This window comes from Dendropsophus ebraccatus, chromosome 1, assembly GCF_027789765.1.
Source record: "Dendropsophus ebraccatus isolate aDenEbr1 chromosome 1, aDenEbr1.pat, whole genome shotgun sequence".
Lineage (NCBI taxonomy): Eukaryota > Metazoa > Chordata > Amphibia > Anura > Hylidae > Dendropsophus > Dendropsophus ebraccatus.
This window is the reverse complement of record NC_091454.1, coordinates 135,780,964-135,797,894: the sequence shown is the minus strand read 5'-3', so window position 1 is coordinate 135,797,894 and position 16,931 is coordinate 135,780,964. Positions and strand designations below refer to the sequence as shown.

Sequence of the window (16,931 nt, the reverse complement as noted above, 5' to 3'; positions counted from 1 at the left end):
TACATGTGCATTTTGTATGACTTACTCATCATTTACATCATTTACTCAACAGTATGCTGTTTTGATTTTTGTTTGTTCTTTATGCCTATATTTATATATATTTACTTGTGATATTCCTTACTTTAAAAATTCTATAAATAAATAGTTATTAAAAAGAAGTTTTATTTCTAGCGATGAGTGGAAGTCTTGGCAGTCTTGGCACTGAGAACCTGACCATCAAAACTTTTACATGTCTCTACAACATGTTAAAAGTTTTTTCATGTAACATAGTCCGTTAAAACCCTGTATTACAGTCATGAGCTGCATTCACAGGCTTCAAGCTTTTGAATTAACATGTCTCTGCTGCTCTGTGTGTGCACAGACCTTACTCTGGAGGTTTGCATCCAAGTTATACATAGTAATGTAGCAGCAGCTAAGTGTCCCACACATTATGGAATCTCAGCTAAGCTGCTAGGGATCTGTCTGGTGGCTAGCCCACTGACTGCTGCCAATGATGACCAGCCAAACTGTGGATTCAGCTCTGTGCTAGAATTTACCATGTGACTAAAATTAGTGAAGCAACATACTTACAAAGGTGTAAATAGTTTTTTAAAGGTAGACATTTCCTTTAAGTAAACTGTTTTAAGACAACTTAAAGGATTATCCAAGCAGCATGTTTCTTGTTGTTCAACTATGTTGTTGGAGGTGGTAAATAAAATAAAAAACACACTCACCTTCCTCAATCCATCGCCAGTATCATGGAGCCATGGCCCATGCTGTGCAGCACTTCCAGGACTGGGGTTGTAATGTCATAGGCCTACTTAGCAAGTCAGTGGCTACAGTGGGCCTCCGCCTCAGCCTCTGACTGGACCAGGGCTCCATGGTAATGGCAGCAGCGGAAGGAAGGCAACTTTATGTTTTTTTGTTTTTTTCTTGTTTTATTTACCACCTCCCTTACCACCTGCCTGGATAACCACTTTAATGCTTGAAATATACTAACTCTCTCAATGCAATTATACTTCATCTTATAAAACGATGCTAAGTAAATTTGCAATTTACCATATATTAAAATGGCAGCCTTGGTAGAACTATTATATTTTATACTTTTTAAAGAGACATACAACATATATTAATATATTACCCAGCGTACTTACCTCTCGGCTCTACTCCTGGACCATAGACCTTCACTCCACTGGTGTCCACAGCTGGTTCCACATTTACTCGGACTGGGAACTTTGGCACTGCATGTCCTCCATATTTGATTGTGATGGTGTAAGCTCCAGGGCATGATGGGATGTATGTAATACTGTAGGTACCATCACTATTGTTTTGAATGAGAACTTCAGCTTTAGCCCCTGAGTCTGATAAGATCTCAATGGTGAGCTCAGCCTCACCAGCTTTAGAGCAATCCACAGTAAAGGTGGCTACCTCACCAGCCTTTCCCCTTTCTAATCCAGGTCCACTTGCGGTCACTTTGCTGGGATCAAACACTGGCCTAATGTCAGCTTTGAATGGTGAACCAGGGATATGGGCATCTGCAAACAAAATGTTGATAGAATACTCTCCTGGTTCTGTAGGGAGGTATGAAACTGAACAAGAGCCATCTCCATTATCCTGGCATTCAATCTTGGCTTCACATGGTCCCTCTACTGTCAGACCAAGACCTCCGGTACCAGCTCCTTTGGTGTCAATTGCAAATGGAGCAGGCTTGCCCACAAACCCCCCTTTCAGCCCTGGTCCGTAGGCGCGAACCTAGATAGAAAAGTAAAATATAGTTACCCTATATAGTCTGAAGCTGTCCATCTAAAATCCTAATAAAACCTCCGGATAGGGCTGCTTAGTGTAGAAGATGTCTTTATTCCATTATAGGTATTTTTCAATGTAAAATCTTACTCATTGAGCTATTATGTTCTCTACTTTAAGCAGTTAATTTAGTAATTTCCTCTAACCAGTAATACATGATGTTTTACATCTGCTTCACAGGAATCACAGAATTCAGGCAGAAACAAAATAAGTGAACAAATAACTACAGTATGTCTGCAAGGATTGAAACCCACGAAACACGCTGCATTAACCCTTTAAGGACAGAGCAAATTTCGATTTTTGCGTTTTCGGTTTTTCCTCCTTGTGCATAAAAGGCCATAGCACTTGCATTTTTCCACCTAGAGACCCACATGAGCCCTTATTTTTTGCGTCACTAATTGTACTTTGCAATGACAGGCTGAATTTTTCCATAAAGTACACTGCGAAACCAGAAAAAAAATTAAAGTGTGGTGAAATTGAAAAAAAAAACGCATTTTGTTTATTTGGGGGAAATGTGTTTTTACGCCATTCGCCCTGGGGTAAAACTGACTTGTTATATATGTTCCTCAAGTCGTTACGATTAAAACGATATGTAACATGTATAACTTATATTGTATCTGATGGCCTGTAAAAAATTTAAACCATTGTCAACAAATATACAACACTTAAAATCGCTCCATTCCCAGGCTTATAGCGCTTTTATCCTTTGGTCTATGGGGCTGTGCGAGGTGTCATTTTTTGCGCCATGATGTGATCTTTCTATCGGTACCTTGATTGCGCATATACGACTTTTTGATCGCTTTTTATTACAATTTTTCTGGATTTGATGCGACCAAAAATGCGCAATTTTGCACTTTGGGATTTTTTTGCGCTGACGCCATTTACCGTGCGAGATCAGGAATGTGATTAATTAATAGTTCGGGCGATTACGCACGCGGCGATAGCAAACATGTTTGTTTATGTATTTATTTATTTACTTTTATTTATAACCTGGGAAAAGGGGGGTGATTCAGACTTTTATTAGGGGAGGGGGATTTTTACTATTAACAACACTTTTTTTTTTACTTTTACACTTATACTAGAAGCCCCCCTGGGGGACTTCTAGTATAAGTGCTTTGATCTCTCATTGAGATCTCTGCAGCATAGATATGCTGCAGAGATCCATGAGATAGGCACTCGTTTACTTCCGGCTGCTGCAGCCGGAAGTAAACGAGTGCCGAGCCGGGGACGGCGCCATCTTGGAGCGGTCCCCGGCCGGCTTCATTTGCGGAGATCGCTCCTCCGGGACAACATCCCGGAGGAGCGATCTCCCCACTAGACACCAGGGATGACGCTGCGTCCGGTAATCGGATGCAGCTGTCAACTTTGACAGCTGCATCCGATTACTGTATTAGCGGGCACGGCGATCGGACCGTGCCCGCTAATACCTACGGTCCCGGGCTACACGCGGCACCCGGGACCGGCGCGGTTCAGAGCGGGGCCGCCGCGCGGCCCCGCTCTGAACTCCCTTACCGGCATCAGGGCGTAAATTTACGCCCGATGTCGTTAAGGGGTTAATGAAACAGCCACATCTGGATAGAAATAGTAACTGTGATATGTTACCAATACAGGAACCTTTATGTAAAGGAATCAAGATTCTCTGCCAAACAGGAACATTTACGGTAAGGTAATAATAATGCATGCTGAAGTTTCCCAGTACATCCTTACTATATGGTTTTCCCAGATGTCAGTATTCAGCCATTTTTAGGACAAAGTGACTATCTTACAGTAGTATCTGTATATTCTATCAGAGAGGGTGCAGGTTATAAATAGTGAGACTAAACTAGTTCTTTCTTACATGATGACCATTTCATTCAATGACCTATGTAGCACAAATAGATGAAATCTTCAGTGTTTCATTGTCATGGGACAGTTCCTTTACTCTGCCTTGTCTAATCTGACACTTATTTATCTTAAGATGATCTATCAAATTAACTGCTAGCAGTAATAATGTATAGGAAATGTAGTAAATGGCATATGTTTGGGGTGTGCATTCTCCACCCCTGAATATAATGTTTCTGAAGGGGATGTTTCCATATCTTAACCTGGGGTTTATTTATACATAGATATGCCTCTCCCGCCTTTCTGGCTGCTCTGGCCTGACACTCACTCTACAGCTTGCACACACAACAATGAGAAACATATGGCTAAAAACCATGCACGTGCCAGGAATGAATAAAAATGCAGGAGAAAAGGATAGAGGCCAAACATGAATGACATAGGTAGAGCAATGATGTGAAAATATTATGGAGACAGAAGAGAAAATAAACCTAAAAGTTATATAAATTATCATGGCATATAAATTGATAATATAATGACAAAAAGCAACTGTTACCTTAGAAGGATCAGGGGGCATTACTGCCTCCACTGAGAATGGGCTGCCCGGCACAGGATGGCCATCGTAGCTAATATCCACCTTGTATGGTCCCTCCTCAGGAGGCATATATTTTACAGTGTGAATTTCACTAGTAACACCAGTCTCCACTTTGCAGGGAATAGGGCGACGTGATGGAGATGTGATCTTCACATCTACTTTACCCTGACCACCAGCCCCACTAGTATTAATGGAGAATTCTTGATCCTTTCCAACATCCACTTCTGTATTATTGAAAGCAAAACATTGTATTAATTTCAAATAGGATGTGAGCGTACATGTTAGGGTACACACATGTGTTACATACATTTCTTTATATTATAAACATCTGAAATGAATCTTATCAAGCTGCTACTCACTATTGTTAAGTCCTTGTACTTTAACCTTGCCAAGATCAAGAGGTGGAGCCACGTTGACAATAAAGGGACTTTTAGGGATGGGATCCCCTCCATATGTTACAGAAACGCTTATATTACCCTGTTAAAGGAAAAGAACATGATTGTGTGCTATCACATTTATAGATATGTTTGCATTACATCTACAAGCAAGGACATAACTACCATTAACTAAACAGTGTGCAAAGTCAAGGCTGACTATAAACTTTAATAAATGATGAGCATACCTGTTGCACAGCTGTATACTTCACAGTATATGAGTAGTCATGGTTGTCAATGATTTCAAAGTCTTGAACAACTTCACCCTTTAAGGTTCCAGTAAACTGAACGTCCAGCTTGGCCTTTCCAGCACCCTTGGTATACACAGTGAAATGAGTGGGCTTACCAACTTCCACTCCTGTATGTAAAAAAGAGGTGAAATGAGCAACCTTATTTTTCCAACTCAGCATGATATGCCTAACACAGACCAAACTATGATTAATAAAAATGTTTCAGGTCAGTGTCTCAGCAAAATAGATCATGTTTGTACACAAGAAACATTTTATTCAGATTTTCTTGAAGGGGTATTAAAGTGATTGACTATCACTAGGATATGCCATCACATAATGATCAGTAGCTGTAGGACCCCCAATGATCAGGAAAGTGAAGGGCCACAGCAATGAATCTGCACTGCTGCACCTTTACTCTTTTTTCTGTGCACAGCGGAGCTCTTTCACTTCCATAAAGTGGTTCATAAAAAGACTAAAGCAAGTGCCTTAAGCAGTTTTAGAATTTTTAGCCCTTTTATAAGTCAGCTGTCTTACAATAACTAATAAAATCTCTTACCTGTGCGGTTGAGCCCTGGACCTTCTGCTCTCACTTTGTTAGCATCATGTGATGGGTCTACCTTGACTCTGAATGGACTAATAGGTATTTCCTGTAGGTGAGAAAGGTTTGTATTTAAAGACAGACATATATTAAGTAGAATGTAGCAATAGTAGAAGGCAGCAATAAAACTTGGACTATTGTTATCTAATGGCAAATTTTGCACTTTTGGATTATAAAAGAGTTATGAATTATAAAAGTCATATTTTATTGCTACAAATTATTTTAGCACTAATGTGTTCTTACCTGGTCAGCGAATAAGACCATGATGGTATATCTCCCAGCTCCTGGTGGAGTATACTTCACAGTAAAGGTATCATTATCATTTTTTATAATGTCAAAATCAATATCTGCTTCTGCTGGTCCCACAACACCAGGAGCACATTTAATCCCAATGCTGACATCTCCTGTAGACAGACAAACACAATGAAATAATCTGCATTAGTCTTGATTTGACGATACTGTTCTCCAGTGCTTTCTCGCAACTAGTGATCAGCGAACTTGCCGAATCTGAACATGCCGCAAGTTCGCTCATCATTACTCATAACAAAAAAAAATTATGAAATGTTTTTAAATGACGTGCCTCCCTACACATTGTCCCAAATGATATGTTACTATAGCTGTGGCTTATTCTTAAAAGTCAATTACCTTGTCCTGCCTCACTGCAATCCACTGTGAAATAAGTTGGCTCGTTGGCTTTCAGGCCTGTTTTTTCAACACCAGGTCCATAAACTTTAACTTTGGTGGGGTGACTGCCTTCACCCACTGACACCTAAAATAATAAAGTATATGGTTAAGGGACAGTGCTAAATATTGACCGGGAACATATAACCCGTTTAATTATTTAACAATATTGCAGTATATAACAAAATGGCAACAGCAGTACAATCTGGAAAAGCCTTACCCTGTATGGGCTGTTAGGGATATTGACCCCTCCCCATGAGATGATGATGGTGTGCTTGATTGGTTTAATTGGTATATAAACACACACAAATGTGTTGTCCCCATTGTCTTTGATCTTTATATCAATGGGTGTTCCTTCTGCATCCTGAAAGACGAGATGCAATGTTAAATGTTTATTCCTATTAACTTCACATGCTCATTGCATTACATCGAGATGTCTAAACATCAGTGTTTTATAATTAGTGATCCATGAGGAAAGTTCACCTGTGCATAGATTTTTAGCTCAGCAGTACCGGCAGCACGGGCATCAATGGTGAACTCAGCCGGGTGTTCTACAATGCAACCAGTGGGTTCCAGACCAGGACCATATGCCTTTACCTGGAATGAAAATAGGCAAACAATGAACCTGTAAAAGGTTAGAAAAACTGTCTGTGTATGTATTTCTAGACTTATCTAAGAAAGAGGACAATGTATATTTTTGCAATCCAGCACAGGATTATTTTTGTCTCCATGACAGGATGCCCCACGAGCTACTAGTCAACCTCAAGTTCATGAGCTGGACATATCCTCTGTTCCTTTGATGCTAGTAATAGTTTACCAGTCATATAAATTATGTTTGGAAAGGAACGAGGGATTAGAAGATGAGCCCACAAAGGTCAGAGCCCAGTTAGACAAATGTGTCCTCCTCACCCTCCCTTATAACTTGTAAAAGAACAGCTGGTGTGAGAGACAGGGATAACGCTGAAATAGGAGAGGGAAAGTGAGCAAAGTGACTACAACTTTGGAAGGTGAATTGGCATCTTTAAGTAAAGACTACCTCCACTATTTATATGGAAATATCATATTCCAAAAATCTTTTTTCTTTTTATTCTTTCTTTGTGTTTATTATGGTACAAATGAGAAGACAAAGGCTGATATGAAGCCTGTTACCATATTACTTCTCTGATGGATTACTGAAAACAAAGTAAACATTTCATTTTTTTTAATAAACACATATGGAGCAATAATAAAAAATACTTTTAAAGGCATCCATAGCCTTAATGCTGTTGACTCTTCCACTGTGACTATTTAAAGAGAAAGTCAGCCTAAACATTATATGTACCTTATACATACAACTATGATGTGCCATCTAAATATTACTCTGACTTTATTCTCATTTGGCCAATACCTTCTCTGGAAAAGCTTTGTTGCTGGCTGGTAGAATGTGAGCAATGAAGGGGCTATCCTTGATATCTTCATCATCACAGATCACATGCACAGCATACTCGCCAGGCTCAGTTGGCCAATAGCGAACATCACAAGATCCATCTCCCTTATCATCACATTCAATTTTTGCCTGTGACGGTCCTTCGATGGAAAATCCTAGAAGCATAGAGTGGGTGTTACGGTGGAGATCGTGAACATTGTACAGTAAGTCATATCATTAGCTTCTTGTAGCATATTTACCCTTTAAACTGTAACTGTAATTTCAAATAACTTTGTAGAAATCAATAGTACAAACAATTATAAGAAACTCTCTAATACATCTTTTTAGGTGAAAGAGATAGCTTCTGTACCCAGAAGGGAAAGCTGTGAACAACAAAGTGAAGCACATTAAGCTTCTACTGCCCATACAAGCTTATGGAGGGAGGGGGGCAAAGGGGATAAGTTATCAGGTAGTCCTGAGAGGCAGATAGAGAGGATGCAGGGTTTCTGACAAGAGAAATGGCTAAAATCACAGGTCAGACTGATCGGTACTGGTCTGGGAACTTCTGTAGGTTTCTACGGTTGAGGTAGAATAACTTTTATATTATGTATATAGTGTATAGGAGGCAGCAAAGGGGCTAGTCTGCATCCACATTGTAGCTGTGTCAGGATAAGTAATGCTGACACAGAGATGAAGTTTGTACGGTGATAACCCGGGGGGGAATGCCAAACACAAGTGATAGAAAGGCCAGATATAGCGAACGCTGCACTTTATATATACACTGGACAGCACATCCTGAAAAGTTACTGTTACAATTATACTTTAATACACTTACCAAGTGTTCCAACTTCTGTACCAATGGCTTCTACTACAAAATCTGCTGATTTGCCAACCATGCCAGTTTCCAGGCCAGGACCCCATGCCCGCACTTTCTGTACTCCTACTTCAGGGCTAATATGGACCTCAAATGGACTGTGTATGAAGTAAGAAGTAACATGAGAATGTAGACTGGAAAAATATAGCACTAGCAGACAGACCACATGTTCCAGAGAACACTGAATTCAATGAGACTTGGTGAACAGGGCTAGGTTATGGTAAATAGACAAAAATTATACAAATTTGCCCAACGGAACAAGAGATGCAAAATATAATGGCACCATGAATGGAAATGAACACAGACATCCGTATACTTGAAAGAAGATTGCAATATATGTCCATGAAAATCCTGTCCACCTTGAAGTGAAAATTTACATTTTATGTTATTATTTCTTGAGTGATAAGGTTTAGAAAGGTTTATATCCTCACCTTCTGGGAATTGCATATCCACCCCATGTGATTGTTACAGTGTACTTTCCAGGCACCACAGGGTAATAGTCACACTCATACACCCCATCCCCAACATCTCTGATTTTTACTGGCTCCTCTGTGCCCTCTGTTAAATAGAAGATCGCATTAAGACATGTATGTAATAGGCTTCAAGGATATTCTTAATCATGTTATATAATAAGCATGAATGATCAGTGTGATAACGATTGAAATGCAGTTTCTCTACTCACTGGGGCCTTTTACGGACACTTTCAGTTCCCCACTTCCTGCTCCTTTGGTAAATACTTTGAAATCAGCAATTTCCTTGACCCGAACACCTTTTGGTTGAAGTCCACGACCTGAAGCTCTGCAGGCACTAGGGTTACATGCTGCAAGAAAAATAAATGTGCTACATCCATGACTGTTGATCCAGACTACAAGTTAACTCTACCCTATAAATTATACTGCAACACACATATAACCAAAATATGGGACTATTTAGCTTAACTGAACCCTGAACCCCAGCAAATTACCACATTATATATAGCTGGGTTCAGCGATGGGTCTGTTTTAACGTATACCTTATACAGAAACAAAATGCAGTGGTCATTCCTGAGTAATAGTGTTTTTACATAACTAGAGAATTCAAACCCACGTGCAAGTGCAAACAATAGCAATACAGTACAAAGTATTGTATTGATCATTTGAGCATTGTGGTCCCAAGAAGTGTACCTGGTTTCTATGACAAATTCTTTTACTATGACAGGAGTGAAAGATTCATTTGTTTTAGCACTGGGAAAATCTGCTACAAATCTGGCACTAGATGATACTGAGTAATATAATATCTAACAAATCATACATATATGCTTCATTAAACACCACCTTACTTTGGATTTTCCAAGACGAGTGTCCATTACCATTTGAACAAACACAGATAATAAAGACCCCAGTATTCCTGCCACTACTTATTTTTCTATGTTCCACCTTAAACAGATGTTTCACACGTCTTTAGTTCTGTCCACAATTGCGGACAGAATATTGGACCAATGTTATTCAATGGCCCTGTTCTGACATCCGTACATGTTTATGGGACTGCAGTCTGTGCCGCAAAAAAAAGGACATATAGCATGCACTGGGAAATGCAGCACGGATCTCTATGTCAAAGGGGTTGTCCAGCGAAACTCTTTTTCTTTTTAAATCAACTGATATCAGAAAGTTATATAGATTTGTAATTTGCTTCTGTTAAAAAATCTCCAGTCTTACCATACTTATTAGCTGCTTTGTGTCCTGTGGAAATGTTTTATTTTCAGTCTGACACAGTGCTCTCTGCTGACAATTCTGGCCGAGACAGGAACTGTCCCAGAGCAGGAGAGGTTTTCTATGGGGATTCATAGAAAACTGAGACAGAATTCCTGTCTTGGCCAGAGATGTCAGCAGAGAGCACTGAAAATAAAACAACATTTCCACATGACACACAGCAGTATGGGAAGACTTGAGATTTTTTATTAGAAGTAAATTACAAATCTATATAACTTTCTGATATCAGTTGATTTGAAAGAAAAAGATTTTCGCTGGACAACCCCTTTAATGTAATGCCATGAAGCATGGAGAACTACTGATGCACATTTGTAGTGTGGTCTGCGGTCGCAGGCTACATTTTGGATTTGTGAATGTGGCCTAAATGCAGTATTATTATTATAAAGCCATACAAACATGGCAGATATGTTCCATATAATGTACTGCCATTTTTCCCCATTTACGCCAGTTGTTCTAACAATAGGTAGGTGAGGACTGTTTTGGGCAGATCATGCTTACAGCATGCAAGGACACGGTTTTCACTATTACTAATATAAGCTCACAAAGCGACTCCCATGCACAAGCTAGACTATGCTATCTGGGCAAGCCATGCTAAGGCTCATGCCCTTTCACTCTTGCCAGGCCATACTAACTTGACTTGCGTGGTTTAGGTTTGGGTGGAGGTGGGGGGGCCACTTTCTTGGCTTTTTCAGGAGGCGGGGTGGCAATAGCCTGAGGGGTGACCTGAAGGGGAGGGGTGCTGAGAGTCGGGGGCAAGACTGCAGCTATTGGAAAAGCAAAGAAACATAGGGGAGAGAAAGTCATATAAAGCAAAGGCGAATTATGCAGCACGTTACCTACAAAATGGTGACCAAAAATACAAGCAATGACAAATACGTATTTAATAACAGACAATGATTGCTTCACATCCATACACACATGCAGTAATCCATGCAAACTACAGGACAAAGTTTATATGGGTTTTCTGGCAACCCTTTTTAGACTTGTGTTGCAGCTTACCCGAAAATATTATTAATGTCCCAAATGAAGTAAAAATCGACTAATTAATAATCAACAATGATCATCTTTCAATGGCGGCAGGATACACTGTCAAAATCCTGCTGCCGCGATCCCTGTACAGGTGTGCAACAGAGACAGAATTCTTCCGGCAGCGCTATTGTATACAGTGCGATCAACAGTGCTGCCGGGAGAATTCCATTTCCGATGTACATCTCCACAGGGAGCTTGGCGGCAGGATTTTGACAAAGTATCCTGCCGCCAGCGAAAGATGATAATTACACATTTCTTCTCTGCTCATTTCTAAAGCAGAATTCAGCAACAGATATACAACTAGAACTAAGGTGTTGTACTAAAACTAAATCAGCTGGAAATAATGAAAAGACCAAAAATACCAAATTGATATAAAACCAGTAAAGCTAAATATTTGTCCCGTTTCTCCATTACTTTCGTAGATTTAGGGTAGCTTCACGCGTAACGGAAATCTGCTGCGAGTTTGCAGTGAAATCTACTGCGGATCCCTTACTGTCATTCTGAATAGGATTACAAACTTGCAGCGGAATTTTCATACCACAGCGAGTATGTAAACGCTGCTCCCCCCCCCTTAACCCGCGGCGGCCCGATGAATACATTGCTTCTGGGGCTCCCAGTATCTTGATGTATTGTTTAGCCAATCTCAGCCACTGATTGGCTGAGCGGGAGGTCAGGATGCCGGGAGCCACAGAAGCAAGCTGGAGTGTGGACCAATAATGTATACACCGGACCGCGGCGGGTTAAGGGGGGGGGTCGTTTACATACTCGCAACGGGATGAAAATTCTGCTGCGAGTTTGCAATCTTATTCAAACTGACAGTAAGGGATCCACAGCGGACTTCGCTGTGAACTCGCAATGTGAAATCTGCTGTGATTCTGTTACGTGTGAAGCTACCCTTAAACTGTGGAATGTTTTAAAAGTGGAAAGATGTTTTAAAATGATTGTCTCATGAAGACAACACCTTGTTGAGCAGAAACTGGCCCAGCGTTCCACCCATAGCAGCTCTCTACTCTGGATCATAGAAGAGGCACCAAGTAGGGAGGCATAAAGAAGGGGTTTATCTGTATACCCTTTTAATTTAGCAGCTTAGAGCACTACATTTACAGCCACTCTTGCATGCCTAAAATGACTAGTGATATGACTGAAAACATGTAAAATGGGACATATAAGCATATAATCCATGTGTATAGTTAATAGGTGCTTGATCAATAGTTAAAAAAAAGGTTAATTTGCTTTTCGGTGAAGGAGAATGCCAACTGTTAGCAGAACAGATTTCTATAGATATGAAACACTGTATGAGACATAAAACAATCATTTAGTACAGAATGCATGATGACACTGCACAGGACTTGTTCCAGACAGTGATTTTACTCATATTTGACAGATGATGAGTAAACTCACCTTCAGCAATGTTAACGACATATGGACATTTGGGAATTTGAGCTCCAGCAAAGGTAATATAGATCTTGTGAGGTCCCTCCATGTTAGGTCTGTATGTGCAGCGATAGATATTGTCCCCTTTGTCTTCCAGAACAACTTCCACAGTGTCCTGACGATTCTGGGGATCAACAATGACCACACCAACATCACCAGACCCAGCACCTATGGAAGCAAGGCAAACATCTCTATGTAATGTATGTATATATTATTGTTGTATAATAATGTCCTGTGAAAGAACGCTCCCGGATCTCTAGAGATCTGATATGTTTTTGCCAAACTTGGGATTTTTTGTTGTTTTCTTTCTCCTGAAACCTTTACTTTATAATAGGCTGTATTGTCCATTATTGTCTTACTGTCTACTAAAGTTATCATCTTGAGGTGACATTACCTGCTGTGTAGATATCGAAGTATGTAGGCTTGTTGGCAACATTTCCCACAGGTTCTAGACCAGGTCCTCTTGCTGTAACTTTGTTAGCGTCTCCAAGAGCCATAGCTACATTGACATCAAATGGACTCTGGTTGATGTTCTGACCAGCAAATAACACTGTCACCTATGGGATACACAATGAAATTAAGGCAAACAATTATTTTCAAGGTCATAATTGTATACAAAGTTCCAATAACCATCTGAACAATTAAAGGGGGTTTCTGGGCAACGATTATTGATGGCGTATCTGCATGATGGTCAGCAAGGCTTAAAGCAGTTGACACAATTTACTGCATAGTGGCCACACCTGATTAGTGCAGCTCAGCTCCTGTTTACTTAAATGTGAGCTGCTGTACTTTAGGGGAAAATGAAGAAGTCAACAAATTCATTTTTTCTGACTTCCCACTTTCTCACATTCTCTTTTTGACGTTGGAAAAAAGGGAGAGCAGACTCTCTGAGAGAAGAATTATTATTTATTAGGGTGCAAAAGTTAAGAAGGCTGAGAATTATTTCCTTGTGTTATTATTAGTTTACACCAGTAAATTATAACATGGCTATAACAATTATAATATAAAAAGACCTACAATGCAAGTTTATAATGTTCTTCACACATGAAGTGTAATCTGGAAAACTGACAGCACAGATATGCATATATGCATGTTGCCAGTTTCCTGTTGTTGATCACATGAGCAGTGCATACATACTACATACCCAGCGCTGCTGTGTGTTCCAGCATGTTGTGCTGTCAGTTTCCCTTTAAAGAACCAATACTTTTATGTGTCCTACCTTGTGGAGGCCTGCTACCTTTGGCACATAACTGACTGAGTATGTTCTCTTCTTGTCATTGTTGGGGATAACTTTGGCCTGTGAAATAAGAGAATAGATTAAGATATATAGTAGAGCAAATACATCTTCCAATTGCACTCTAAAAAAGGTACATTGATCTATAAGAGCCATGGACATGTAATATTTTTTAGGATGTAGATGTGATTTACACAATTTTTTATTTTATTACAATAGGAGTAAACTTTTAGTATGTCTGTTTTTGATAAAATGTAACACGGCTATAATATTAAAGCGTAGCTGTCAATTAAATGTCATTTTTCAGAAATCAATAAATATTAATAGTTCAAAGGATTTTAAGAAACTCTGCAATAGGTTTTATTAAGTAAAAGACGTTCCTTTTCACTTAAAAAGCTGTTTTCCAACCCTCCCCCCCTCCCCCTCATGTCAGAAGAAGCAGAATTTCTGTGTCCATTATGCTCTATGGAGAAGGGAGGGGGGGGGGGGGTGACCTTTCTGCCCTCTGAATCCAGCATTTTATGTGCCCAGACAGTTTGGCTCTGTCCTCTTCCTGCTCACTTATCCCCTCCATCCATCCCCCCTCCATAGGTTGTAATGGATTCAGCAAACTAATTTTCAGTTTGCTCCTCTTTGATGAAGATGGCTTTACAGAAAGAGGCTTTTTTACCTAATAAAACCTATTACAGAGTTTCCTAAAATTGCTTAAACTATTGATTTCTGCAATAAAAATTTAAATGACAGTTACACTTTAAGGTATGAATTTAGTAAAATCTCCATATTTCACGCCAGCCCTGACAGTTGCTCGTCAGATTTACCGACAACACGTCTTATAAATAAATTTACCACTGTGCGGTGTTGGCCAAACTTTGCGCAGAGATATCTGTGCCAGCTTCAGACTGGATTACTGCTATGAAAATCCCCCTAAATCTTTACCTCTTCTGTGTGTCCCTCAGGATCTTCTACAAAGACCAGCACCTCCCCAAGACCGGCTTCAATAGTCTCCACTGTGAAAAAGGCGGGCTTCAAAACCATATTCCCTTCAGGTTCAATACCTGTAAAATATTTATCATTCAATGTAACATTTAGCAGCAGATCAGAAAGGTAATGTCAAATATTTCAATGGCCATAATATTATTATACACAGTAAGGTTACAAACAAATGCCGGTGCAAGGACTACACTAAAAGACTTCTCATGCAGGCATCAAATTCTTCCATAGAAGCAGTGCTGCTTCTGTATTATGGCACTGTGAAATGACACCGTAAATATCTAAGGTGCACAAAGCCATAGTGCGGGCACATAGATTTCTATTTTCTGTATTTTGGATCAATGTTATTCTCTGTGACATGTCCATGCGTGCTAACAAGTGCAAGAGCTTCACTGACTGATGAAAGAGCACAAAGGAAACAGCCCAATTAATACTAAAAATAATGTTGGTAGTCCATTAAAGAAGCAGTTCACTTTTTATTTTTTTCGCCCCCCGGGTAGCCGCTGTCATGTATACTTACAGAAGATGATCGGTGTCCCGTTCCCGTCGGTCAGTTCCGTCCCGCGGTGCCGTTCACATCGGGCGCGCGCTCACTTCCGCCGGCTGCTGCGAGTCCTCTTCTCTGCCCAGTGATTATACGCCGGAAGTCACTCGCTTCCATGCATTCTCTAAGGAAGCGCGTGACTTCCGGCGTTCAAATGACAAGGGAGAGAAGAGGAGTCACAGCGCCGGCGGAAGTGAGCGCGCGCCCGATGTGAACGGCACCGCGGGACGGAACTGACCGACGGGAACGGGACACCGATCATCTTCTGTAAGTATACTTGACAGCGGCTACCTGGGGGGGCGAAAAAAATAAAAAGTGAACTGCTTCTTTAATTGTGACTGCGATAGTTTTTAAAAATGTGTAAACAGCAATGGTTTTCAATAATACACAAAATTGATATTATCAAGACTAGGGATAAAACTCTAAATCAATTTGTGACTCTTAACAACAGCATATATTCTAAAGCGCTACTGTCACACAGACATTTCAAAAGTTTTTATTGGTCAGGGTCTGGATGTTTAGACCCTCATGACTATTGTGTATGACTATGATGTACTTGGGAGAAGCTCAAAGCTAAGTGCTTTACTCCCCAACTGTTAGGACTAGGGCCATGTTTTCGGCTCCTGGTGTCGCCGATGCGTGCGGCCAATGCATACGTAATTGTCCACTTGCCACCTAGAGCATCTGAGGCAAGTAGGTAGGGACAGCGGGGCGGGTACCAGCTTCGGGTAACAGCTTCCCTATCCTAAAACCAACTTGTCACTCTATATGATTCCTTGCAGGAGATGGACTCCATACACTTACTATAGAACCTGTCTACTGTAAGAAGTCAGCTAGAGCAGTGTTCCCCAACTCCAGTACTCAACCACCACCAATAAGTCATGTTTTGAGGATTTCCTTAGCATTTCACAGGTGATATAGTCAGTGCACCATGTATTGCCACAGGTGTTCTTTGCATAAGATATCATCAAAACATGACCTGTTGTTGGGCCTTGAGGACTGGAGGATGTCACAGCAGAGGAGCCACATAAATATTTATTAAAAGGTATAGCAACATAGGTAAGGGATAGACTGGTGTATTTGGGGGACAGGGAGCACCCTGTGCACAAAATCAGCTAATTTGCAAATCACTTTATTTAACTGTATCACCAAAACAGTGTAACGGATCACTATGATAAAGTTAACAATGTTATCAGCATCATCAGCCCTATTATCCCATACCAGCAGGTTTATACCTGATACCTGCTATTTTTTCTTTAAAGTGTACCTGTAGTTATTACTTTCAAATCTAAATCACCAGTAGATGTGATATAAAGCAAGTTTGCATTCATTGTTTTTTTTTTTGTTTTTTTTTTCATGCTGTAAACAAAGCTGAAATTACTAGAAATCCAGGTCCAGTCTCCTGAAGGCAGATTTTTAGTCTTGAAAAAACAGACTAAGCACATGAAGTCCTGGCCAGTACAGAGACTCACGGCTCAATGTGTCCATCAATCACATGACTGACTTCTCTCTGTGAGCGCTCAGATGGCCTGGGA

The 16,931-nt window shown here is 40.3% G+C and overlaps 1 protein-coding gene across 2 annotated transcripts in view; it reads right to left on the bottom strand.

The window, feature by feature from the left end:
* The window catches only part of FLNC (filamin C), a 56,504-nt gene that overhangs the window by 16,495 nt on the left and 23,078 nt on the right, over positions 1-16,931 (bottom strand). For both annotated transcript variants that reach the window (XM_069979406.1, XM_069979414.1), the window contains exons 5-21: positions 14,799-14,917; positions 13,848-13,925; positions 13,023-13,185; positions 12,596-12,796; positions 9,100-9,237; positions 8,849-8,975; positions 8,379-8,515; positions 7,526-7,719; positions 6,622-6,735; positions 6,359-6,502; positions 6,103-6,226; positions 5,701-5,861; positions 5,416-5,506; positions 4,818-4,987; positions 4,555-4,672; positions 4,157-4,419; positions 1,134-1,731 (exon numbers count right to left, since the gene is read on the bottom strand). In XM_069979406.1, coding sequence (XP_069835507.1) covers positions 1,134-1,731; positions 4,157-4,419; positions 4,555-4,672; positions 4,818-4,987; positions 5,416-5,506; positions 5,701-5,861; positions 6,103-6,226; positions 6,359-6,502; positions 6,622-6,735; positions 7,526-7,719; positions 8,379-8,515; positions 8,849-8,975; positions 9,100-9,237; positions 12,596-12,796; positions 13,023-13,185; positions 13,848-13,925; positions 14,799-14,917 — 2,940 coding nt within the window. The remainder of the gene's footprint in view (positions 1-1,133; positions 1,732-4,156; positions 4,420-4,554; positions 4,673-4,817; positions 4,988-5,415; positions 5,507-5,700; positions 5,862-6,102; positions 6,227-6,358; positions 6,503-6,621; positions 6,736-7,525; positions 7,720-8,378; positions 8,516-8,848; positions 8,976-9,099; positions 9,238-12,595; positions 12,797-13,022; positions 13,186-13,847; positions 13,926-14,798; positions 14,918-16,931) is intronic.